At 43.0% G+C, this 26,972-nt stretch overlaps 1 protein-coding gene across 8 annotated transcripts in view; it reads right to left on the bottom strand.

The window, feature by feature from the left end:
- Nucleotides 1-2,119: 2,119 nt before the first annotated feature.
- The window catches only part of sipa1 (signal-induced proliferation-associated 1), a 50,303-nt gene continuing 25,450 nt past the window's right edge, over nt 2,120-26,972 (bottom strand). For 5 of the 8 annotated variants that reach the window (XM_033637379.2, XM_033637365.2, XM_078172412.1 and 2 more), the window contains exons 2-16: nt 25,249-26,869; nt 24,245-24,369; nt 23,960-24,148; nt 21,669-21,843; nt 21,209-21,312; nt 18,581-18,738; nt 17,655-18,261; nt 17,295-17,569; nt 16,120-16,521; nt 13,479-13,605; nt 13,256-13,379; nt 11,953-12,051; nt 9,131-9,203; nt 7,792-7,870; nt 2,120-5,073 (exon numbers count right to left, since the gene is read on the bottom strand). In XM_033637379.2, coding sequence (XP_033493270.1) covers nt 4,930-5,073; nt 7,792-7,870; nt 9,131-9,203; nt 11,953-12,051; nt 13,256-13,379; nt 13,479-13,605; nt 16,120-16,521; nt 17,295-17,569; nt 17,655-18,261; nt 18,581-18,738; nt 21,209-21,312; nt 21,669-21,843; nt 23,960-24,148; nt 24,245-24,369; nt 25,249-26,353 — 3,786 coding nt within the window. In that variant the 5' untranslated portion in view covers nt 26,354-26,869 and the 3' untranslated portion in view covers nt 2,120-4,929. Of the gene's footprint in view, nt 5,074-5,148; nt 5,173-5,531; nt 7,871-9,130; nt 9,204-11,952; nt 12,052-13,255; nt 13,380-13,478; nt 13,606-16,119; nt 16,522-17,294; nt 17,570-17,654; nt 18,262-18,580; nt 18,739-21,208; nt 21,313-21,668; nt 21,844-23,959; nt 24,149-24,244; nt 24,370-25,248; nt 26,870-26,972 lie in introns of those variants that run through there. The other 3 variants (XM_033637395.2, XM_078172413.1, XM_078172414.1) reach the window with 3 other exon arrangements.

Below are 26,972 nucleotides of genomic sequence, written 5' to 3'. Positions count from 1 at the left end.
ATTTTTTTAAGAACTGGTCCAGTATTGAGCGAGAGGGCTGCATCTCAAAGTCGTGAAATGGGCTGCAATGGGAATTAGCTCACTGTCAAAGTATGTCCACTAAAAGCACTTGTATTGCCACTGATTGTTATTGTCTGACATTGTCTTGTGAGTTTAGTTGTTGCAGGAAGACAAGGACAAACAGACCAGATCAAGCAAAAGGTAGACATTTTATTTCTTTTTAGGGTCTTTCCCACACTTAACATTCTGAGCCTGTCAGTGGCAAAAACAAGCACTTTTAGTGGATGTTAGCTGATGGTGCGCTATTGCCTTAAAGATTACACTATTTACACTGATATACAGCCGCTGCTCAAAAGTTGTTCTTCCCAATAGGGTTCGGGTTGAAAAATACCAGTTTCCCTTTAAGTGACTTGTTGATGTCAACTCTGCTGCTGTGTAAGTCAGTCTTAGGGACTGTACTTTACTTATCAGAAGACGTGGGTGGCTGGGGTGTAACTTGGTTTGCTTTATTATCTTGAACCTCCCTGCAAATATTTTGCCTTGAGCCCCCATGAATGACTAGGGGGGAATGTATGACCCTCCCTCCACCATCAAGAAACATATTTTTGTATATTCACACCAAATATGGAGTCAAGCAAGCAACAAGCAAACAGTGCAAAGGTAGTTATCACCAAAAATAAACAGCTAATTCTATTAGGCAAAAGGCAACCAGACACACATGCATTTCAAACCCACTTACGGGTTTTAGAGTTCTGAGGGTATTTAAAGTAAATACAAAATATGACCATTAAAGGTTGAAGGCCCAGACACACCAAATAGACTTCAAACAACTGGCGGCAACAAAAACCAACTGTTGCATTGCTTCACGTAGCCTGTGTCTCAGTCAAAAAGTTGCACATGAACACAAAGCAAAGACTACACCATGTACGTTCTGCGCCTGTGTGAGAGGAAATAACAGTAGACTGGTTTTGGCATTCAAAAAGGGAAACTGGAAGCTAGTTAGCCAGTTAGCACATTAATAGCACAATCCAGTGTTAAATGAACAGGGCATATTTACCATGCACCAGAGAATAATAACACAAACCATCACAAAACATTTCTGCTAGAGAGCTCAATGGCTAGAGAAAAAAAATCTTACCTTATGTAACAAGTGTGTTTTGATGTCACTCCCTCTTGCCTTTAGCTGTTTGTTTACTTTCCTCACTTGCTTCTCTTCTCATGCAGTGGGCTGAACTGCCAATCAGAGTGATTTCATTCATCGATGGGCCTGCTGTCACAGATTTATCATGCCGAATCAGCCAAAAAAAAGAAAAGAAAGAAAAAGCCAAGGAGAGTGACAAGGGGCAACAGTGCAGGAAACACCACACAGAAGAGGGCAACAGATGCTCACTGATGGCCCAGCATTGACTGATCTTGTCTTGGTGTGTCAGGGCCTTGAGCCAAATAAAAAACATAACTTATTTGAAGTCCCTCTCCCATTTTGCACCACCCCTCCCCTCTCATAAATAACAAACAGCCCCTTACTGCAAATCAAACGGCCTGTAAGATAATTATGGAATTGTTTTACCTCTAAACTCTACTGCAACCAATTTAAACACTTCTAGTTTTCTGAGCAGTGATCTTGTCTTACTGGCCTGCCATGTTCTCTGTGCTGTCTGCGCTGCTGAGTAAACAAAAGATTAAAAAAATCTGAGCTTTCATTCCAGCTATTTGCTTTTCTTTTCTTTTTTTTTGGGAGTTATTTATCCTCCGCAAACCAAAACAAAATGACAAACACCTCCCACAATCATTCCATCATATCTCACGGTCTGCTATCTCAACATTATCTGCCTTTGTGTGATTAGTCACTTTGTTGATAAAACATCTGTGTTAACTCATTTCCAGATAAGGTCAAGTAGAGCACCGTGTGACACCCAAAATATTGTGTATTTTCCCCCTTTTGTCCCTTTTAGGTCATTGAGCCACAGTCAGTTTTTTTTTTTCAAATACTCTTGTTAGATTTTCTGAGACAATTTATTTTTAAATAATTAAATACCAAAATAATCATCCCGTAGAGGAAGCATACGCCATTCAACACATTCATTTCAACTTAAACTTGATTTCAATGCATCATCAGTCATTTTCAGCACCTTTGTCCTTTTAATTCACTTTTTAAAAATCATATATTTGTCGGTTTGCTTCTTCGAACAATCGGTGGTACTCATCGAGCTTCAGTGATTCTTCAGACCAACAACACACATCTATTATTATTACTATTATCTGTTCTTTCGGATCATGTGTTACTCAGTGACTTTTCCTCGTGCAGCAGATGAAAGACCAGATGTTGCGACGGTCTCTTAGAAAATCCTTCATCTGCCGCCAAAAAACCTCAGTAAGTGCAACCAAAGACAAAGAAATGAGGTCACTAAGCTGGGTTAACATACATTACATTTTCTGGTAGGCACAAAGTCAGAGAAATAATCCTTCACATAACACCAGTATGACCAGTTTGACCATCCATTCTGAAAGAAGAGTTTCACTCATTAAGGCGTACCTAATGGTGTTTTAAGACCTTATTAAATATGTAAGAGCTATAGCTGAAATAGCTCAATACTAGTATGATAATAAGAACCATAGTCACATTTAGCAAGATTTGCAGATAGTATGTTGTCATATCATATCATGGTTGTTGGTTTTCTACAAAAGAAACTAAAATTTATAACCAAGCCCACTTTTCCTTCCTGCCCTATTTCACATTTCTTTTCCTCAAGACTTCCCTCCAGTTTAAACAGCTACAAGAAAATCCACATTTGCATGATTAATAAGTTACATTTTTATACATACACACATACAGAGGGGAGCTTGGAAGTTGCTTGGCACATTCTCATGCTTGACCAACCTCCTACAATCTAAATAACTATACAAGACACAGTAAAACAGGTCTTCTCACACCGCCGTCTCCCTGTTCAGTCATGAGGCTTCAGCATGTACGGGAGATGAAACAGGACGCCTGCATGGCCACGGATAACACTTGTCTGCATAATCATCCTGCAAAAGGAGGGCATACACAACCCAATGCACTAACATGGAACAGTTCAGCTGTACATACAGTATCTTCACATACTGATAAAGTTTAGATTCATAATTTAATCTGTATATACTGTATCTTAATATGCTGGTACCAGGTATTCACAGTGACTCTAAAATAAAATTACAAGAGGAAGTTTGTACAAGAAACAAGAGAGTCTGAGTGACTGGCGAACGTTTGGCATCCCTTTTTGTCATAGTTTGTCGTCAGGGTTTAGTTTGTGTGTCAGTTCGGTTTGATTTCCAGAGAGCTGCCTGGGCTTTTTCGTTGGCACTGAGGAGAAGCAGTCCGACTCCTCTGAACACACGTTGGCTGTTGGCGCCGTCAGCAGTGGGACACAAAAAGGTGAGGTAAAGGTGGCGTCAGTGGGGGAGGATGAGATCTTATCCACCTTCTCATGTTGAGTGAGACGTAACCTGGGCTAAATAAAGTACAGTATGTGCCCTGTCCAGTGCTGATTTTACAAAAAAAGAAAGTGCAAGAACGACACAGAAACACACACAAACACACATCAGGGTGGAATGGTAAGATTTCACCTATTGTCCTTACCGCTACCACTCGTAAGCCATAGTAAACAATTACCCAAAAATGGTCACTGTAGACATCTGCCAAACACAAAACATATTTAAATACAATATTCTGTATTTCACTATTAGTTCAAGGTGTTTTAACTCTGACACCTAAAGCTATTTTGCCAGCTGAAAGGAAAAAAAGCTGCCTTTTGGCATTTTGTGGTTCAGGCCAGCAGGAGGAGATCTTCTACAGTATGGCTGCTACAATAGTGAGGTTAGAAGAAAACAGCTACAGGCAATCATGGAAGGAAGCTGAAGCAGTTCTTTTCCTGCCATTGTCTGCGTCTTCAGGAGAGGTATAACCCTTTTCAGTATCCCTTTAATACTGTTTTCATACACACTTCCGGGAGGAACAAGCATGCTCGGTTTTTTTTCCAGTTTACTGTACGTCCTTTTTATGTATGGGTTTCTTTTTTTCTTTTAAATAGTCTCACCCTAAAAACTCCAGTGTCTTAAATACAGTACTTCTGAGAAGTGAAGAGGGCAGAGAATGATGTCCTTACATAACAGGCCTTGCTCTGAAGCCAGTCAGCTAGCATCATTACATCTTTTGAAGTAGAAGGCTGCCTACAGGCTTGTCATTGTCATGTTCCCTTTTTTTCTTTTTCTTTTTTCCTTGCCTTCCACACTATCAGCGCCGGGGCGGAGCCACACTCAGACATCGCAACTACACGTCTGGCAGAGAGGATAGCAATACTACTGTTCACATATATTATTGGTGATATATATATACACTTTTGGTCATTTCTGATAAGACACCACCAAACATGCTATACAGTGTCTCTCAGTCTTAATTGCCACTTTTTATGCAAGTGCTATTCAGCCCAGCTTGTCAAGTATTTGAAGCAAGGTACAGTAAGAGATGCACAAACACACACACACACACACACACACACACACACACATTCACACACACGAGGCACACATCCACGCACATACTGTATCATACACACCAAGAGAAGCACTCTGGCACAGCGTACCCACACAGCAGCCTGAGAGCTGCACACTGGTCAGTCTGTGAAGGTCATGGGATATTGGAAATGTCATTTCTTTCTTTCTTTTTTTTTTTTAATGAGTTGATTTGCATACTCCCTCACCAGCAGGCAGGTCCAGGATTCAGGATTGAGACTGTGGTAACACACAGACTGAAGAGGATGCATGTGTGTGTGTGTGTGTGTGTCTGCCTTTTGCAAATATGTATAAACAGAATGAATATACTGAGCGTACGAGCACGCTGTACGATTTGGATCTAACCACCGATTTGTGTGTTTCGTGCGTGCAGCAGCGGAGCTAACAGGGCTTGTTGACGTTGCACAGCAGCTCGGTGACTTTGATGAGGCGAGCCACTGTGCTCTGCGACTCCTCCTGCAGCCGCTGGTTGTTCTGCCTGAGGCTCTGCACCTCGGCCTGCAGCACCGCCTTGTCCTCCTTCTCCTGAAAGACACCAGCACACAACAAAACAAAAGCCGTCGCTCAGATCGCTGTGGCAGGAACGGAAGGGGAGCGTCAGGTACAGCGGTGGCTTTAAGGAAACTAGTGGGCACACATAAGCACAGAGCTTGGTGTAAAAACTCACAATTCTCTGTGCTTTGGGGTTTTAGGCTGCTGGTCGGACTGAGTAAGCAACTAATCACCTATGATGTGTACAGGCTGCAATTACTGATTATTTTTCTAATTGAATAATCTCACAAATTAATTATTTAATCAATAAAATGTCAAAAAATAGTGCAATATGTCCATCACAACTGCCCAGAGCCCGAGGTGACAACTTTAAAGTGCTTGTTCTGTACGACCAACAGCTCAAAAACCAAAAAAATATTCAATTTACCATGATATATAAAACAGAGAAAGTGTTTCATTTTTGCTTAATAAACGACATAGACGATTTATCAGTTATATTAATCTGTTTAATTTTCTGTTGATCAAATAATCAATTACTGTTGGGCACCAAATGGGTATTTTACTATTATTCTTGACAGACTAAAGGATTGCTTGATTTAAAAAATATTCATTAAATGAATCTGTAATGAACAATAAAGTTGAAAATAAAACATTCCATGTAATTGGGAGATCTAAAATATTTCGACATGTGTACATACAGACACTATTGACCAGGAAATCTCAACACAAGGTCCACCTGTCTGCTGCTGACTGACTGCAGTAAGTCCATCTGCTGAGGAAGGCCATGAAATATGGCCGAAAACTTTGAAAAAAACACAAGTGGACTTTGTGCTGAGAACTGTTTTTGTCAAGTGGCTGTTTCTGAGAGTTCATCACATACAGTACTCATTGATATCTACATACATACATACATTAGTTGAGATGTACTAGAAAATATTGACAAGGTTGTGGTACATACATTTTTTACAAGTATGATGTTGGAATATTAAAAAAATCTGAAATATTACTGTACAAATTTACAACAATATTAGGAATAAATAAATGCTTTTTGAGTGTTTTTGTATTTATAGGTCCAGTGTGTAGGATTTAGGGGGATATATTAGCAGATATGTTTTCTTTAGTGTAAAATCACCTGAAAATAAGAACTGTTGTGTTGTTGTTACCTTGGAATGAGCCGTTTATATCTACATAGGGTGCAGGCCCTCGTCTACGCATCAGGCCATATTGCACTGCCATGTTTCTACAGCAGCCCAGACCGGGCAAACCAAACACAAGCTCTAGATAAGGCCATTCACATTTTTGCGTCGGTTGCTGTAGTTAGAAGCCCCTCCACAATGACAGCATTGCAAAACCAGATTTTTTAAATTTTTTTTTTACAGTAAAAGTGCTTTATTCAGTAATTTTACTAGTTTAAATCACCAGGTCTGGTTGTTATGGAAAGGAAGAGATCTGTGGGGATAATTCGGCTCCTGGTAAAAACCTCGTGAATGTCTGGATCTTAAGTTCGCAGAGGAAAAAGGTGAGCACACATTAGCAGATGCTACGTTAGTGGCCTGTCTCTGACATGCCAAACAGCATCAAAGAAGGACTGATTTGTAACGTGAAACTGCTTTATTCAGTGTTTTTAATGGTTTTAATCACCAGGTTTGTTTGTCTTGGAGAGGAGGAGACCTCTGTAAATAATCCTGGTCCTTGTAAAAATATTCTGAACAATGAGCACTGGAGGAATTCTAAGGTTGGAGATATGCTTGCTTTTACCAACGTGTTTGCATGCACATGACGGCTACCTTGCGTCCGTTTGGAGCTTTGGTTGTGCATGTCCTCTGAAATTAAGGGGACGGGCTGAATGGTTGTGGCAGTGTTGGCAGAACAAGAGAAAGAAACTTACTATTGTCAAGATATCCTTTACACAAATCATCTATGAAGGTGCTGCTGTCAATTTTTTTTTGCCGTGATCCACGCTGATCTTAGAATTAACAATACAGTAACCTCCTCGAGTGTTGCTGTGTTAATTGTTTACATCAGGCATATCTGAAAGCTCTGTAGCAGTGGTTCCCAACTGGTCCAGCCACAGGGTCCAGATTTGTCCTCAGTCATTAGTTTAAGGTCCACACAGTTTAAAATATTCAGTGTCATACTTGCATTTGCCCATGTTGTTGAGCTAGTTTGCTGTCTCTGTTAAGTTGCTGTTCATTATTCATTCATTCGGACAAGATGTGTTTCTGAGTCACTTGTGGTCCATTTAGAATGGACCCGCGACCCACTTTTGGACCGCGACACAGCAGTTGGGAACCACAGCTCAATATGGTCTAAGTTCTCTGATTTGCCCTCTAGTGGAATCCTGCAGTAACATCTTTAGTTCATAGGCAAGTATGTGAGTAATTCCATTCACAATACAACCAGCTGTCACTGCAAACACGTGGTTTGAAAGCAAGTATATCTCCGGCCTAACTGGGAGAAGTTTCAGCTGATTGCAATCTGCAATCCTCACCACCAGATGCCACTAAATCCTCCTAAATCTTACACACTGCTCCTTTAATGCATTTACAGTGAGCCCACTGCAGCTTGCAGTTGCTGAATGCATCTGAGGATTTGCACAAATAAGCAAAAGCCTGCCTCAGAAAATACAAATCATCTCTCTTCAGCGACAGAAGCTGGACAATTCAAATACTTTCTCCTACCTGCTCACTCTGCCGTGGAGCTCACTGAAAATATTAATACAGAGAAAAACATTCATGAAAGTCAAAGCACCTTTTGCAGGTCATCCTGCAGCCTCTTCAGCATGGACTCCAGCTGCGACACCTTCTCTTCTAGGTGGCCTGGAGAGTCACTGCAAAAAGGGAGGCAGTGAAACTTCGTCAAAGGTCGGTACAGAATCAGAGAATGTTTAAATGGTTTCGTTTTGGTTATAGAAGAGGTTCTCTAGTATTTCTTTTGGTAAGAAAAAGTTCTCTTCTCTCCCTTCATCTCATACAGTGAGTGAACTTTTAGATTTGTGTGATTGGTCGTGAAGCTGTGTGTCACTGCGGCAGGCTCAGAGCTCGAGACATTGTCAGTACTGCCTTTAATGAAACCTGTAACACTCAGAGATCAGTTTAAAGTAATTGCTAAGGTGACAAGCAGAGCCATTTTCAGCGAGTACAGTCATCCCATGATGCATTCTGTCTGCAGTCACACATAATGACTCCACTCCTGCTGACGTGAACAGCGTGATAATGCTTTTAAAGGAAAAGAACATGGCATTTTCGTCAAACAGTTTGGGCCTAGTGGTGTAATTTTGGCTGTGTATTTTATCTGTTTGTGCAAGTTATCCAAAAGTGCCAACCATATCTGAGTACATCATTTTCCTGAAAGAGATTGGCAGTTTTATTTTTATTGTAGTCACCAAATAAAATCTGAATCTTTCTCTTGAATTCAAGTTCTATGTACTGAAAAATAAACAAATGGACTATTTATTTTCTCCATGATGTGATCATTTATTGCCATTTGCAAGTTCACAAACATACTAATGAGAGCTGATGTGAAGTATATTGTACTAGTGTCTTTTTATTGGAGCCACATTTAAAGGTGAAATAGTCCTTAATGCTGAACTCTACAGAACGTGGGTGTGCATAAACTGTGTCCGTAAATACAAGAGACTTTTTCTGAAGAAAAGCTTCACATTTTTTATTGACTCATTTTCAGCTGTGCTTTCGGCCAACAGTTCTGTGGACTTTGTGTGTTCAGACGCAGCATGGAGGAGAAAAATAAGGTGACTAAGGAGCTGGGAAAAAAAGTTTAAAAGAGAAATAAAATGAATCGAAGTGCGAGTTCCACAGAAAGATGACAACGTCATTGAGTCAGACGAGCTGTGTGTGTGTGTGCATCTGCGTCTGCATAAGTGCACCACTGAGTCAGCGAAAGGGCTCTCTTTATGGGGGAGAGAAACCATCGCATTGACTCAAACAGTTGGGATGTGGCTGATAAAGTCTAAATAATTGAGAGAGAATAAAGAAACAGAGCTGAGAAAGGATGTGTGCAATGATTCAGACAAAACCAGGAGACTAACTACAGAGATATTGAACTGTGTGTGCACCGTGGAGCAACCCACCTCTCCTTTGAGTCTTTTAGCTTGCCGTCTGTCTGGTCACCTCCTGCTTGGGAAGGGTCTCCAGCTTTACGGTCTGTGGTAAAGAACAATGTCCATATTATTATACTTTAAAAGAACCATATATGCCATTATGATAATAAAACATGAGGGAGACAAAGATGGACAATGTACGCCGTCTCTCACTGTAGAAACTGCTGTCATTCATGCAGCACCTACAGTTACTTATCTTCACATAGGCTGCAGATTTATTACACTCATATTCTTTTAAATGGTCAAAAATATGGACATGACACCCACATGTGACTGTGGATCATCTCATTTCAAAACCAATATGCTGGAAACAATGAGACAATGGGCCCCTGGGAACAGTTTAAAGGCCCCACCACCTCTCTTACACTGGGCTGGAAACACATACGCAGACTTAGTGGTGATTTTCCCGTTTTTGTTGTGTTCATTTTGTGTCTTTTTTGGTTGATTTGTGTTTCCATATAGTCCTTTTGTGTCTCTTCTTGATTGTTGCCTCTTCTTGTAGTTATTTTGTGTCTCTTTGAGGTAATTTGTGTGTTTTTTAAAATAATTTTGTACCCCTGTCTCTTTGTAGCCATTTTTTGTCTCGTTGTGTTTGCTTTACCCCTTTTCTAGATCTTTTGTGTGTCTTTTCAGTTCCTTTGCATCTCTCTGTGGTATTTTTGTGTCTCATCCTGGTCGGTATGTGCTAATTTAAGAGACATTTGGCAGGTGAAGGCCAGGGATGCACCCTGACACCTCAGATTTGGAACCAGGCTTCAGGAATTTATTTCCATTCAGCCACAAGAGCACCAGTGAGGTGATATGGTCTGGTTCACTTTTGGCATTCCAGTTCATCCCGCAAGTGTTGGGAGAGATTGACATCAGGCCTCTGTGCCAGCTAGTCAGGTTCTTCCACACCAAACTCAGAAAACCTGTTTCCATATGGACCTCACCTCGTGCACCGGGTTAAAACAGGTCCAAGCCCTTGCCCAGTCTGCTGCCAAAAAGCTTGAGGCACACTATTGTCTAAAATATAACTGTTTGCTGTTTGATTAAACATTCCCTTATTTATAAGAGGCCAAGTTCAAAACTATACAGCCATACTTTTGGTCATATAGTGCAAATTATAAAAAAAATACATATCTTTCCTCTTATCTGTAGTGCTATTTTGTAATCTTAATTGTTCCGGTGTGAGTTGCAGAGTGTTGGAGATATCAGCCGTAGAGATGTCTGCCTTGTCTCCAGTATAATGGAACTAGATGGCACTCAGCTTGTGGTGCTCAACGTGCAAAAAAAATACATTTAAAAAAACTTAGCAGCAATGTCTCTTTCCAGAAATCATGACCCGGTTACTCAAGATAATCCACGGACCTTGCTGTGAGCAGTTTAATGTAGGAACTATTTTCTTCTGAGCTGTAATGTTAGCTAGCTCAGTGGTGCTAGCTGAGCAAGCAGTAGATGTACACTTCCTTCTGTGCGGTGATTCGGTGGATGTAATTGACCTATGGCTAAGCCCCGCCCTCAAATGCGATGAGCCAATCACAGTGCGTATAGCCATTCCCATACACTCAGACATTCTCTGCCTGGAAGTCCATTGAAATGCATTACAGAAAGTCAGTTTTGTTAAGTTTTATGAGTTTTTCTGAGATTTGAAGTTTAAAAATGGTCAAACGGTGTGCATGGGGTACATGCAACGCTGACACAAGGTATCCTGAAAGGCTGGGCGATGAGGTGTATTTTTTACCCTTTCCTAAACCACATCTCAACCGAGAAAAGTGTCTCCTTTGGATAAAGTTGTGTGGTAACGTTAGACCACAATATCAGCTCAACGTGAATAAGATTAACAATGATGTGTACATCTGTTTTAAGGTAAGTCAACATTGTGTTTGAGGCAACATATTGTCACTTTGCTGGAAAGAAATATAAAGTTATCTTTAACATCTCTAGCTAACGTTAGCTAAAGTTAGCCTAACGTTAGCTCGTAGCTGCGTTCATCATGTCACCTTGTTTGCTGTTTTGTTCTAGTTTTGTACTTTGGTGATCGTACATCATTGTTAGCTGTTGTCCAAAGGGCTCTAGTTAAGCTAACGTTAACTTTTGGAGCTTAGCTTCATTTACTTATCTGTAATCGCAGAGATAACAAAGGTTGGCAAACATTATGCTGAATGATTCAGTGTAAATACTGTAGCACCAAACTAACGGAGAGACACTCTTGGTAAAGATGGTAAAAAGGCCGTTATCTTTTTCTCATATTCTGAGCCAAAAACCTTAACTTCAGTGGCAACGAGATGCTGTTCACAAGCGTACACTGGGACCTGTAAATTTTGGTTTGTAATTTAAGCTTTTCATCGACCTTCTCAACAATAAAATGATGAATATATCCCTCCAATGCGTAGTTTAGGCCCTTTTGGTTACTTGTCAATGACATCTGATCGTTATGTCTCCAAAAATCATCAATTGCCTCCTGCGAAATGCCGTGTACTGTGACACCTGCTATAGCGCTGTCACTGAATGTTGATAGTTTGTGCTTAGCCATAGGTAAATTCAGTTGGAAGAAAATAGTTCCTACATGAAACTGCTCACAGCAAGGTCTGTGGATTATCTTGAGTAACCAGGTCATGATTTCTGGAAAGAGACATTGCTGCTGAGTTTTTCAAATGTAACTTTTGACCCTTTGAGCACCACAAGCTGAGTGCCATCTAGTTTTATTATATTGGAGAGAAGGCAGACATCTCTACGGCTGATATCTCCAAACACTAAGTGAGGTGTGTATATATATATATATATATATATATGTGAAATTAGGTCCTCACCCTCTCGTGACAAAGCTTCCAGGATGCTGCGGCAGGCTGTGGCCAGGTCAGCGATGGACTGCCACTCCTCTTCAGTCGAATCGGTCGTCTCTGAGAGAACTGGGAGAGAAAGAGGTCGAGATTGATCACGCTTTGTTATGGGACAATACAGCAGAACAGGGGGACTGCAGACGTTTGAGCAGCAGTCCTACAGTAACAAAGAGCCACCACTGGGGGATGCTGCTGTGTTAATGCTGGTCAGATTGAGGGCCAGAATACAGAGGAGGAAATGTTATGTATTTAATAATGCCTGCAGGTTTCACTGAATGTTTTTGGCCTGGTAAGATCTGCTTGACAATATGGAATTTAAGGCAGCATATTACAATACAAAAAATAAAAGTAAAGATGTAAGACAATGACCTAATTATAATTTAACATAATAGAATTTTGGTAAATAATTGCATGCAACATTTTTAAAAATTTAAAAAAAAAAAATGTTCACATGCTACAATTCTTCTTTTTTAAGTTCTATTAAGGCCCTGAATTTTACCCTTTTGTTTTAAAGTTGTGATGCACTTCAACAGACTTCCTGTGAAAGAACGTGATGTGAAACAATCAGAGGCTTCAGAGGCCGCCCCCGCACACACACACACACACACTCACACACACACACACACACACACACACACACACACAAAAATCAGAGAATCAGATGAGGGGATGAGCAAGTGTGTTCTTATGGCGGCTAAATGATGAGTCTCATTGTCTCAGCGGAGGCAGAGCAGATGGTGTAAGAGGGGCTCCTTGATTTGGGGCTGCCTAAAAACTCCACCCCTCCCACTACCCATCTGTCCCCCTTTTATCCCAGCCCTGGCAGGGGGTGGCAGCAGAGCAGGGGTGATATTAGATTAGCGGGATAGGGGGCAGCGTGGATGAAAGAGGAGGGACAAAGGGGATGCAGTGGGGAGCAGAGGGAGGATAATGAAGAGAGGGGTTTAAGGCAGAAAAAATCTGGAAAAAAGGACTTTGAGGGCTCAAATCAGGCAGAGATGATTTGCAAACATGTGTAATTGTTCCATTTTTGGCATCACTTGAGCAGTCGTGTCAGCTGTTGTGTCTGAGAAGGGAGCTTTGTTTTGAGTCTATGATCAGGGTCATAATACCTCTTTGTGCTCTTTGTCTCCTAATTCATTAACACGCATTTATTTTTTATTAAACATGCTGTCATTCCTTCTGTTAACGGATTATAAATATATTATTAATATTAAAATAATGAATTTAAATTGTAAAAAAAGAAAAATAGCAGGAATAGTGAAGTACTTACTCTTGGTGATGGAGTTATGAAGACTGAGGGCTCGTGAATTTCTTTCAGCTCGGTCTACACATGACAACCGGGAAGACGAGTCACTCACCGAAGCTTTGTCATCGCCAAACTCGGCGCCCATGAACTGAAGACATAGGAGATAGAAGGGAAACGACACTGTCAGAGAGGAGATGGAGCGCTGGGAGAGAAACCACTCAGATGTCCTCTCGTCTCAGCCTGTCACCTGTTCGTCCTCCAGGGGAACCTTGGGTTTGACAGCCAGGATCAGATCAGGTGTGGCGTCTCTCAGCTCGCCGATGTTCTCGTAGATGTGGCGTTCCCCCTTCAGCCCCACGTTGTCGTACACGTGCCTGTCCACCGGGCAGGGAGGGAGAGATGTGGTGATGATGGAGGTGGTGGTGGGGGGGAAAAAAACACAAAGCAAATCTGCTGTTGATGCTTCATGACATTTTTTTTTATCCAATCCAGAGGTCAAATCAGAAACTGGAGCACTTAGACAAGTAATCTCCAGCATGGCACAGATTTAGGCCTGATTGATGTTTGCTCTCCTGCTCTCACAAAATCATCTATCAAAAATATCAGATCTGATGCGGTTTCGGTGAAATAATTCAGTTCTGCTTTACGTGACAATAAAAACAGTCAAATTAATTTTGGTGAACGGCAGAGTTTAATATCATCCTCATGAATATTTTTCCTTTATGTGTAATTTCCTCTTCAATCTGTCGTGGCTTTTTAGAGTTCTTGTGGTGAAATGTTGTGGTTTGCTTCAAATTATTTGTCAGGCGGACACATACATGTCCTCCTGCCTTTACATATGTGTTTTTCTCTCTACTTAGAGAAAATTTTCATGTGACTGTGGGACCTTGACACTCAAGAAGATGAGCAAATAGTGCACAGTGTAAACCATAATATAAGTGACTGTTTAGGGGAAACAAATGCACTTTCATGTTGCCATTTACTTTACTTGCCATCAATTTAAATGGTGTGGAAACAGTGGCACCCTCGGAATGTTTTCATAGGTTTGACCAGATGGGTCCACTCACTGACAATCTTGGGGTGGCACACCAAAACCAAAAGCCATCACTGAATTTCAGGAATTTGATTATGCTGTTGTTGTATAAGGGCTAATTGAAAACAACACGGAGAGTTAAAGAATCGCCTACTGATATACTTTGTTTTCTAATTTTACAGTTAAGATTATGAATTATCTGATGTGTATAAACTAACACCGGTACAGTTTTGAGCTCCACAACATTCCTTTTTTAATGTGTTATGTATTTGTGTGTGTTTGGCAATTCATTGCTGGTTGTCCAAATATCCAGCTTTAATTTGAAGGAGCACATTGATTGTAAAGAATACGGCTGCACAATTTATCTAAAATTTACCTCCATCGGGATATCAAAATGTGCAGTAAAGGTATCACAAAAGTCAGCTTGAACTCCAATAAACAAATATTTACACGTGCTACACATTCACACCCTGCATTTGAGTATATTCAGCCAAACTGATGGAGCCCCGCTGCCCTAGATGCCCGGATGTAGATGGAAGGGAGTGACTGTGAACAACCAGAAACAGTGGTGTCGGGTGACTTTACCAGTTTTGAAAGTACTTCTCACGTCACAGAAACCACTAAGAGTGAAACTTGTGTTTTGGATGTCATTATCATACTGCCGGTGATGTGTTTGTGTTTTGTTCTGGTACTCTGCACAGATCTGACACCTTTCTGCCCGCCCACCTGCTCTCATCCTCGGCTGTCTGAAGCTCAGTGCCACCGCCATTTCCTGGTAAACGTGGCAGGGCATCACGGAGTCCCCGGGGACTGCCGGTAGATAATAACCTTGTATTTTAAGGTTCATAAAATACACCCCAATTCAGAAATATGTAGGATATGCCTATAGACATTACTGTTATCTTTCACTCATGTCAGCGACGATGGTTCTTTACCGTCCAGGGGAAGCTCCTTGGTTTTTCCCAATAATGCTATATTGTAATAATGTGATTGTGCTACTGATCAATACTGTACTGACTCGTGTTAATGATGAGCCAACGATGTTTAACTTTCCAGGGGAGACACTGTGTTGAAAAAATATTTTCACCAGCAGCCGCCATATTCTTATGGTACATATCATATATCTCATGCAAAACCAGTTTTATTGTAGTTTCCCTTTTTTTTATAGTCCCAATCAGTGAAAAGAAAACAGTCTGTATATAAAGAAACATATACAGTCTGTGGTTGGTAAATAAAGCTTTCAGATTTGAGATTTTATCTCACTTTCAGATCTATTGTCAACATGCATGGAAGGGGTGCAGTTGTATCAGGGGGCAATGGCCCAACCCCCTGGTCCCCTCTTGGAAGCGCCACTGTCTGGAAATCCATTGTCATTTTAACTTTTTACTACTGAGTTGAAGATCTGCTGCACAACCCTCCAAACAGTTACACGCCAGGGTTTAAAAAAAGGGCAAAAAAAAAAGCATTAAAATTGAAAAAGGAGCATCTCAGTGACTTCTCTAATGTGAAACATAAAACGTTTGCATTAATCTAACACAGCTCAGTGAAGCAGAGTGACACATGGCTCGGTGTCCTCTCACCGTGCCCTGTCCTTTGCTGGAAAAGTGACGCACTGACTCTGAGATTAAATTGTGATGAGTCAGCTTCTGTTTGAAGATATTTTCGGCCATGTCGGATGATTTAAGAGCCCTTTTACCTGATGATCTCCCCGTCTGCAGATGTAATGAGTAAGACCTCACAAAGGAGCATTTCCTCTTGTTTAAATCATCTCTCTCTGTGCAGTGCCCACATATCACTCATACGTCAGGCTGTGGCGACTTGAATGAAAAGTGACATCAGCTTTAGTAACACTCACCCATCACACGTGTCCCTGTAGGACGGCTGTCTCTCCAAAGAGCAGCTGCGTGTGAGCTGCGAGCCGCTGCTCTCCTGGTTCTGATTGGCTGGTTGGTCCTGCAGTGAAGTGGCCCGTAACAACGGTAAGCTGGGCGGCGTGAGGAGCGAGCCGTGACTTCTCTCGCTTTGCCCTTTATCACACGACTGCCCTTCGCCCTCCTCGGCCTCCACCTGCACCTCTGTTATGTCCGCTTCATTAACCCCACCCGCCTTCAGCTTGTCCTCCTTCGCTTCCTCCGGCTGCTCCTCCTGCTCCTCTTCTTCTTCCCTCTCATCCAGCACCCAGGCCTCTCCAGACTGATCCTCGCCGGGTTTGCACTCCACATCCTTGATGGCTTTCTGGTACAGCTCGGAGAAACTTCTGCAGAATGTAAAACAACAACATACTTGGTGAGAAGAAAGCCATCACACCTCTCTTCTCCGTCCAGCTTCTTATCGCACTTCTGAGTCATATATTAATCTCGAAGCCAAAATAACAGATGAAATAGAAAGAAAAGTGCTATATTTGTCTATTATTGTCCTTTGAAATCAAGAATTATGACATCTTGGTGGCATTTGTGCTTTGTTGCCACAGAACAAGCATTTCAGGACTGAAATATAAATAAACCAGTGGGATTCTCTGAGGATGCTTCTGCTGCCACTTTTGAAATGATGCTCTAAAGTGCAGAGCTGCAGAGGTGTCCAGTTAAATACTGGTTTTATTTATTCTAACCATCCTGTCTGCAGCTGTCCCTGCCCTCTCCCTGACTTCAGCTGAGTGGAAAGTGTGCTGTTAACAGTTGGACAGCCTGTGCCAGTGTGATTAAAGATCATTAGAGGGATTGATTGGTTGTTAGCCAGCTGGTGTGACACTGACTGCAGGCCGTCATCAACAGCAGAGTAAGCTGTGACCCCACAGTGGCACCTCTCTTGTTTTCCTGAACCGACTTGTCCCACTGACCCCCTCCTCCTTATTTACAGTCAGCCTCTCTCTCACACCCTCACTGGGACTACTCTCTGCTTTCTGGAGCACGCTTTATACCCACGAGCCCCCTCTCCAGTCTTTCCTTGTGTCTGTTGACCCCAAAAGTGCCCTTGTTAGTGCTTTCTCTTCCTCCCTATCCTCCTCCATCTCATATCTGCAGCCTCACCCACCTGCGAGGCTTGCCGTTCTCATCCGGCGGGATGACAGTGATGTGGATCTTGTGCGCAGTGCGGAGCAGCCTGGTCCTCTCCTCAGGGCTCAGGTGAACAAGCGAGTGTCCGCACAGCCGCACTACACGAGCCCACAGCTGCAGGCCTCCACTCTCGGCGTAACAGAACCGCTGCAGCTCCGTCACAAAGCCCTCCTCGTTCATGAGGAAGCCGGGCTGCCCGACTCCATCTCTCAGGGGGGTGACCTCTAGAGCCTCACAGCCCCGCGTCACCAGCTGCAGACGAGCAGAACAAGATGAATGAATCAGAAAGACAGAGACCGCCCACTGCAAAATCTAAAACCCGGACACAATCACCCACCTCTAGCCTCTGCACCACCTCTCGGATATCCTCCGCCTGGCTCTCCATCACACTGATTGACACCGACTCCCCACGCTCGTAGAAGATATCCAAACAGGGCCCCCCCTCCTTAGTCTCTGTCACTGCCTTCCAGCCGATGACATCTCGACAGGAGCAGTTAAACACCACCCTGCGTGTGCACCTCTCAATGAGCACCACCGACTCGGCCGACACCCCGAGCAGACAGGGGAGCCTGTGCTCTCCCACCTCACCATCATCTCCACTGTTGACCACCACAGCCCACACCAGCGCCCCTGCACTGTGCAGCTCGGCCCCTTTGGCACCCTTCAGCTTGTCTTTGCGCTTGCCTCCCAGAGAGAGCAGAGGGAACTTGGTGGAGGAGTCGATGGGCGTGGTGGTCACATAGTTTTCAGCCAGGTCCTTCAGGTATTCCTGTCGTGTGCGGGTGGCCATGGAGCGAAACTTCTCTGACTTCTCTGCAGCGTTTTCAGCATTCACTGCCTTCGCCAGGAGGAAGTCTCTAAAGGCAGGTGAGCGAGGGAATCGGGCGCCCTTGGGGAACAGTGGGCCAAATAATGGCATGTCTTTAGAGCGTGTCACAGCCACCCTGAGAAGGGGAGAGAAAAAATAGGAATGACAGAGTAAGAGAGAGGTTGCAGCACAAACATTCGATCTACGTCTTGTTTTTCAGCGCTTGACTGTTGTGTAGTGCTCTCCAGAATATTTACACTGAGTCTGCGGCAGTGGGGCACAGATTTATTTCCGACTACTATGATGTACTCTAGCCACAAATTTATTTTCTCAAGAGATTTCAGCCTGTAAAAGGAGGGTAAGATCTTTTTTTGTGGGTGAAAAGATCTATTTATTTTCCACTAAATGTCTGAGTATATTTTGAACAGAGTGTAAGCGATAGGATCGAGTCAGACCTGTAATAGGTGTTGTCAGTGCAGGGCTCATGGACCTGAACGATGATGAAGACATGCTGGAAATGGGAGCGGATGGACTTTGGAGTGAAGGGCAGGGCGCCTGGCTCCTGGAACACGATCGTCACGATGTCGTTACCAATGTGACGCTTCCTCAGCAGCTGGCGAAGCAAAACAGAGACAGAGAGATTTTATTAAACAAGCAGGTGAGTCTTTATAGTGAACTAAGATTAGAACAAGCCACTTACTTGTCAACTCTTTTAAATGATTTCATTTTAATGTTTTGTTAGTTTGGATATAATTTTATTGTTAGATGATGTAACTACATTATTTACCGTATGCAGTCATACGATGCCCAACACTCCCTTTTAATTTCTCTCCTAATAAATAGATGGTGCTACATCTACTGTCTACACAGGTATTGAATTGTGACACTCTGGTGAACTGTGACATTCGTGTGGATTGCTGTATTACTGAGATTTATTCCACCAGGACCGTTTTAGGGTATATTGGCCAAATCTTTTGTTACTGGACAATAGTGATGTATGTATTTATATTAAGTTGTGCATAAAAAGCTTTGATATAGGCCTATATGATGGGGGATTTGTGGGGAGCAGGGGCGTAGCACAGAATTCTGGGCCCTGTGCATAAGCAGCGTTTGATCCATCTCTCTCTCACACACCTTTTGATTTTTTTTTAATACAGTCAGTTTCCTATCTTTCCATTTCCTTTCCTTTCTTTCTTTTTTTTGGGAGCCCTGATTTCCCTCTCTTGGGGAAAGACATGACAGTGTACGTTTGGGCTCCAGCAGCATAAGCAGTCACTCAGTCAGCTCTAGAGATGAATCCTAGTGCAGGGGCAGACTAACCATTTTGCACCTTTAAGGGATGAGAGGGGCCTCAGAGAGCTTCCACTCTTTTTATAAAAAGTTTAGTCTTTAATCAACCGATTTATTCCACCTATTTAATGTAGTTTAGGCGCTAATAAAACCAAACTTTGCATTCCAGGCTTTTTCCAGGTCCCCCCTCCCTTTGGCGCCTTAGTTAATCAGTCCCACTTTCCCCCCATTGTGATGCCCATGGTGGGGAGATTCATTCAATTGGTAATGCTAGCTGTCTAGAATTAGCCAACATTTTTAGAAAGCTTGGTGAAGGGAGAGGTGCTAAAATAAAAACACTTAGCCTGATAAAACGGGTGTATGTTTTTAAGATAATCTGTTAAAAGGCAGGCCTGGGATTTTAGTTTGTTTAGTTAGTAAAGATAGTTTGTTTTGAGTTTGTCTCAGACAGGGGGCATCTTGCCCTGACAGTGGGGCAAGAAACAATAGAAGACAACGCCTTTATTGTCGTTGTACTGCTTACAACAAAAATAGGTGATTCTCTAATTTGGTGCACAAGCTATTAAACACAAAAACAAATAATAAATAAGATAAATAATAATTTAAATGTATAAAAATGTGGGGGAAAAATGGCGGGGGGGGGGGTTAATAACAACATTTTGGATAGGTGGAAGAAATAAATATTATCAGTACCATACTGCACATGTATACGTGGCAGTTTAGATGAGTCTCTCTGTGCTTATTCGAGTTCATTGTGTGTATGGCCCTGGGGAAGAAACTGTCACACTGTTGGGAGACATGGTCCTTTGCGATATTCATTTTTGTGCAACAAAATTGGCTACACCACCAATTTATTTCTCCCAACAGTGTGTTGGTTCATGCATCATCATCCTGTACATGCTAAAATCACATCCAATACTTAGCCTATGTATCTTATCTGGATACAGACTATATAGGAGAGTAGTTTCCAAGGCAACAACCAATGTGTATCCAAATAAATGAAATGATAAAAATAAATGCTGCCAAACAAAACAAGGCTAACTTGTTAAAAACAGTAGAAGCTGAGTGAAATGAAAAAATAATAACAATAAGCTGCTGTAAGTATTCTCTAAAATAAACCTGCATGGCCATGCTGCGCTTGGTAAATTGCAGAACTTTGTAACTTAAAGTTCATTGATTGTGCATTAAGAAACTTTTTATGACTGAAAAGATACCACTTCCTTCAAAAAATAAATTGATCTGAAACTAGAGTAAAAAAACAATCCAGATATAAAGACATCCGAAGCTCTTGCAGCCAAAAAGTCGACAGTTAATAGAGGAATGTCCGGGGCTTCGTCACCACAACGTTTTGTTTTATTTAAACCTTTAATCTATATTAGCATGTCATGTCCAGTCTCTTTGTAGGCAACAGCAAACAGGCTTAAACTGCAGACTGCATATAAAGAACCGACAGTCAGCCGAACGGGAAGCCTGGCTGCGAGGCGACAGTGAATACCTTCATGGTGGGAGTGAACACTGGGGGGCAGGATTTTTATGTCATGCTTGTTGCGGAGTACAGAGGCTTTTTCTAAAGCATTTACCAAAGCATGACAGTCTGAACAGAGATGGGTAATGAAGGTTGTACCGAGACTGATGCAATTTCTTTTACGGATAGAGGTGAAACGTTTGAAGAAAAATCTCATTCTGTGAATTCCAACAGATGGGGAAAAAGTATTCTGCAACACAAAAGGCAGCAGAGGAAATCGTGTGTCAGATCTCTGTTGTTATTATACATATATGGGTTTGATTTTTACCTGTTGTGTGTTGTTGGCTGTGTACGGCAGCATGGTGGACACATGAAACATAATCTCATAGTCCTGGTAGCGCGTGTAGAGGGAGTGTGTCCCTGTTGAGTCCGCTACAAAGGCAAAAGACACACAGAAACACACACAGAAACACAAAGAGATAGCCAGATAGGGATTTAGCAAAATCAGTCAACGTCTCTGAATGAAAGACTAAACTCAAACTGTCACAGTCACCGTGAAATCTGTCCCATTTGCTCTTCCTTGCCGCTCACTGAGGGGAAAACAGCTCCAAGATAATCAGCAGTGACTATGCTATTTTGCAGGCATTACTCAGATTACATGTGGCCAGATAGGAGTTATCTTAGGCTTTCAGTGGTGCACTGATGCCCTTCGGATAATGGCCCTGCGACAAGGTGAGATACAGCCAATAGATGGAGATGTAGTGCGTTATTTGTTTTTTTCAGCTTACTCTTGTTGTCCAGCTGGGCTCGATATTTCTCCCAGCCCTTCAGCCGCACGCGCTCCCCAAGCAGGTCCAGGAACTCCTCAAACGCCGGCCCCGAGCTCTCGTTGTTGTACATGTCTTCCTCTGAGCTCTGCCCGGCCCGGCAGTACATCACCCCAACCTTTCGCTGGAAATTCAGCTACATTAGAAAACAGAGAAGTGCAGAGTTTATAATTAGCCTGCCAAGACCTTTCATCTCATGGTGGATACTGATCAGTTGACATCTTAGTACAGTTCACAAAGCTTGCATGAAAAATCTTCTGTTGATAAATGTTAAACACCTGCACAGCACGCATTCCACTATCAAAACTCCCAATTCCTGTCATCTTTTATGGCAAAGTTCAGGCTGCACAAAGCTTCAAACATTTCGTCAAAGTTCCTTCTCTGAAGCAGTTAACCTCAAAGGGAGAGATAGTGGCTATCTGGTGTGTGGGTTTAAATTTTCAGTGACTTCTGCAATAAAATGTAAAGGGTCATAAAAGTAAAGTTTCTATTCATGTGACAGGGCTTAAATGTATGCAGGATTTTCCGAAAAATACAATGCATGGACTCATACAAAGTAACCCCCCCTCAGTTATCACTTATGACCCATTAGAAGTGTGGGGCACTGTGTTTATCTGTAGAGACTCTGCCTCCTGTCTGTATTTTGACGCGTCCAGGATGTTTCTGGATGTGTAGCTCCCACCAAACAACAGCACACAGGTGAGGTCGGGACTTTATAAAAAGGTAGTGACCAGGTGCCAGACAGAAAGCAGCACACATCCAAAAGAAAGATATATAAATTGTGTAAATAAAAAATGCAAATATGCGAAATAATAATGGGCAAAACATCAAGCCGAGATAGCTTGTTCCAAAACACGTGTGAATTAGGGAAGTTTTGCCATGACAACAAATGTAATGTTGGTATTGCAGCGCCTGGAGCAGCTACATGACCCACCCACCAGCTATATGATTCACCCAGTGAATCATATAGCTGGTCAGTTCATCCGATCAATGCATGATCAGGCCCTTTGCCCTATGGTATGTTAACTTTTAGCTGGCTATGAAATGTTAGATTGAAGATTGAAGGAGAGGCGGTTAAGGTTAAGGTAAGGTTAAAGTCTCATTACTGATAAGGGTGTTACGTTTTCGTGTATATTGAATTATAATGTTATCATTTCTACATCATGCTGTAGCAGGGATCCAATAACGGTCCTGTTGTGGCAAGGTTCAAATAACTGATTGTGTTGGTGGGGCTGTCTTATGCTGGTGTCTCCAATAGAGTGGTGCAGGAATGAGTCCTAAAACGCTGAAGTGAGTTAGCATTTTAGCACTCCTGTGGTTCCCTCATCTTGAAGTCTATGGGTGTTTTGAATGGGTTTTTGGTTGGATGTTTGAAATAAAATCTGTGGTTCACACAAGCTTAAGAGACTTTCACGTTTTGTTCCACAACATCAAATACATCAATAAATACCACACTTGGAAATTTCGCCTTTACTCGTCTTTAAAAAGACAGTTGTTAACAAGTGGCTAAATGAGACTATAGAGCATCATCATGCCGAGCACGGCTTTACAGCCTCGTTGTGGTGACAACAATGAAGTCACGCAATCATGATGTAGTTCTTTTATAGCTTAACGCTAGCTTTTTACTTCTGGTGATTGCAGTTACTGTATGCTTTAAAAAACATTTTTTTTAATTTAACCTTTATTTAACCAGGCAAGTCATTAAGAACAAATTCTTATTTACAAATCATGTTCATTTGTGAAGATTATCCTGCTGAACAAAACATGGAGGTATCATAAACTTTTGTTTGCCACAGATCTTATTTTCTGCAATATTTCAATGGAAAAATCCCATTGGCTTTTTGTTGAGGGAACCAGGGCAATGTTAACTTGTGTTGGCCTACAAATAAATGTCATCCCTCAGCACTCCTGCAGTCTTTATAGCGCCCAACCGGTTTAATGCAAAATAGCACTAGACAAACATAGCTGCTGTACCACATGGTGAGTGAACAGTCAGCACAGTGGTAGAGGTAGTTGAGAGAGGAGTAAACAGATATAATAACTGCACTTTCACATCTAAACACACCAGACTGATCACTGCGGAGGTGCTGACTTCAGAACGTCAGCTTTTCAAATTTTTTTTTATTTTTTTTTTTTTATGCCTGACCTTTGAAAAAGAGCTTTTTGCTGCTATTTGATATCCGATGTACTGAGAAGCTTTCTGTCTGACACATGCAGCAGTCTTTGGTGTCAGCAGACATAGCCTTACTCACCCCCTGCTCGTCCAGCTTCAGCAGGGTGTCTCGGACCTTGGGGGAGTTTGAGGCCAAGCGGAGGCAGTGCAGGTTCAGCTCAGGCATGATGAACTCCAGTAGCCTCTTGGGAGACAAGCCCCTAGGGGTCGTGTGACGAGCAGCAGAAGGCACGGACTCCTCCAAGATGGAACCTCGCAGTGTCTTCATCTGAGGGGACGATTCACAGTCATCACATCCAGTCAAATCAATTTTGCACACACTGAACTTGAGGAGGGCTTCGAGAAGAGGAAAGTGCCGGGTTACCTCTGTGGTGCGAAAGATGATTCTGTAATTGTACTGAGCTCCGCTGGATCCTTCCTTCTCCTCTCGACGGAAACTGATGGCCACTGGACCGAGGCGATCATCCATGCCGAAGAAATTCTGGTGTTCTGTGATGACAATACAGTCACATAAATACAACTGTGACAGTCTTAGGGTTAAAATATGAGGACTGTATGAAAATTATTAGGGTGGAAAGGGGGCTGAATGGTATTATTTTCTTTATACTCTCACTTTAACTGCAATACCCTCCATCTAACATATCAAAACAACATATTAATGGCAAAAAAGCACATATGCCTGACCTACCCCTCCTCCCTAATGACCGTTGCACAGCCCCTAAATAATAAGATGATATATCTGAAAATGTATACCCTGACAAAGACGTGTTCAGAGATGAAAAGTGATTCACGACTTACAAGCAACACAATCTGCTTTCACATTTTGCTGAGCTGGAGTTCTATCTCAATTCATGTATTCGGCCACAGAAATAGCCGACAACGTAGGTTGTACCTACCCAAATATGTGCCCACAGTATATATAGGAGAGGTATGTTATATTCTGACAGGGCATTCTTTTATCAGGCTCCACCCACTGTACCCACAGAGTCAAGTAGGAGCAGAGCCTGCGTGAGATAGAACAAAGGTTACGATAAAGTAACCCTAGTTCTATTAGCACGGGCGGCTCCCTCTACCTAGGGGCCCTGTTGCTCCTGCACTGCTTGCTGAAGAAGGTGTAGGATGCGGAGATCATTATGTGTGCCCTATATATACTGTGGGATCTGCATGTATTTGGGAAGGCACATCCTGATTTGCCAGCTTGTTTGTGCAGATTTCAGCTGGCGAATGGGTGTTCGTGATTGGGGAAGAGTGTTACCCATATAGTCCAGTAGATGGCAGAACCTTTGCAAATAGAACTTGGGTTACAATACCGTAACCTTTGACTAAACAGAATTGGTAAGAATTGAAGTTGACTTGCACTGCACGTACCTTTCATGTAGAAATATTTGCGATAGTAATGGGCTCCCAGATCTGCATGCTCTATAAAGTAGTTGCTCTTGCCCTGCTGTTGGACGTTACTCTCTCTGGGCTCCTCCAGGACTGACACTGCATCATTGGGTGTTCGCAGGCTTGACCAGAGTCCCCGCCTCCCCTGGGATCGACCGAGACCCACCTGCTCCTCTCCCCCTGTCTCATTGCGGAAGTGGGGGCAGCTGAGAAGGAGCTCGTTATCGTTGCCGTCACCTTCGTCCAGCAGCGACTGCTCGGCCTCATCCGCATTCCCGCCGTTACCTCCACTGCCCTGTGCTGGTGAGGACGGGGAGGCTTGGGAGAGGGGGCGAAGCTGGGAGGCGGCTGAAGCCCCTGAGGTGATATTCTTTTTCCGTCCAATGCTGTCCCTGTTTGTGGCCGCCTCGGTGAGGTCAAACAGGATGCTCTGAACATCGTAGTGGGCAAAGTTCCTCACCCAGGCCCCACCCCCGATGTTGTCATATGGACCTGGTTGAGGGATCTGAGGGGGTTTGGTTTTCTTACTTAGACCTTCAGGCTTCGGCGGCTTTGCAGGTTTTGGGGAGTCCCCTACAGAAACAGACAAACCCCGAAAGAATCCATCAGGCTCTGGAGGGTTGCCCTGAAGTCCTAAAAGTAGGAAAGGGTCTTTGAAGCGGAGGGCATTTGGACTCAGGGGCCCCTGGTCGTCTGTGCTCGGCTCCTGGGCTTGAGTCTGTCTCTCCAGCGAGGACAGGCTGCCATATTCCCTGTGTAGCAGCACACCCCCATCCCCCTGAGCCCCCGCACCCACCTTCTCACCAACCGCCCGGACTGCTTTCCCACCTGCCTTCCCGGAGGAGTCCAAGTCTCCTAAGGTTACATCGCTGTTACTTCTCTGCATGATGTGGCCCCGGCCCACCGACCTCAGCGTCAGCCCCACACGGCTGGGAGTGAGGCTGTCTCCATCAGCTCCATCAGCCTCCCTCCTTGGCGGCCACTCCACCACACCTGCTTCCCGTTTAGGGTCAAAGTTGACGGTGGCAATAGGCGGCCGCATGTTCTGACGGCGAAACTTGCGGATGAAGAGGTCATCTGACTGCATGGTGCCTGAGAAACCGACTCCAGTCCAATAATCTTTTCTCCACTCTGGTCCAGAGCTTTCTGCTCTCCCTGTTAAATTTCTGTCCTGGTCTCTATGATGCTGGTGTGAAACGAGAGCTCTGTGTGCAAAGATGATAAACTCCTCTGAGTGAAAGCAACAAATACAGTCCTCATTCACACCACTTAAGGTGTTTGAAATTTATCAACCCTTGGGCTCTCATAGATGTGTCTGTGAGGTGCCACACTCTGTTACCACAAGTCAACAAGTTCTTAAGTGTAAATGAAGAAGACTGAGGAGAATATGCAGCTGTGTCTCGCTGCAGGGGTCTGTCCAGGTGTGCAGATGTGTGTTTGGATGGTGGTCCTTTCTGCGGAGTAAGGATGAGAGGATCATCACTGGAGCTCGAGTCCTCTGTGCAGGAGAGGCTCTGTCTCTATCAACCCCTCTAACATGGCGTCCAGTCGTCTGCACTCTTCAGTGCCTGCTGCTTCCCTTTTGGTCTGCTCCACTCGCCACCTGTAGAAAAAAAAAGAGAAAGAAATGTCTTTTTTTAACCTCATCGTTCACCCACACTGCTGCTATCTTAATCGACAGCTTAATATTCAACCCATAGCAGCTT

The sequence above is a fragment of the Epinephelus lanceolatus genome, chromosome 11 (assembly GCF_041903045.1).
Source record: "Epinephelus lanceolatus isolate andai-2023 chromosome 11, ASM4190304v1, whole genome shotgun sequence".
In the NCBI taxonomy this organism is placed as follows: Eukaryota; Metazoa; Chordata; class Actinopteri; order Perciformes; family Serranidae; genus Epinephelus; species Epinephelus lanceolatus.
Note: the sequence above shows the minus strand (reverse complement) of the source record. Positions and strands in the feature narration are given on the sequence as shown.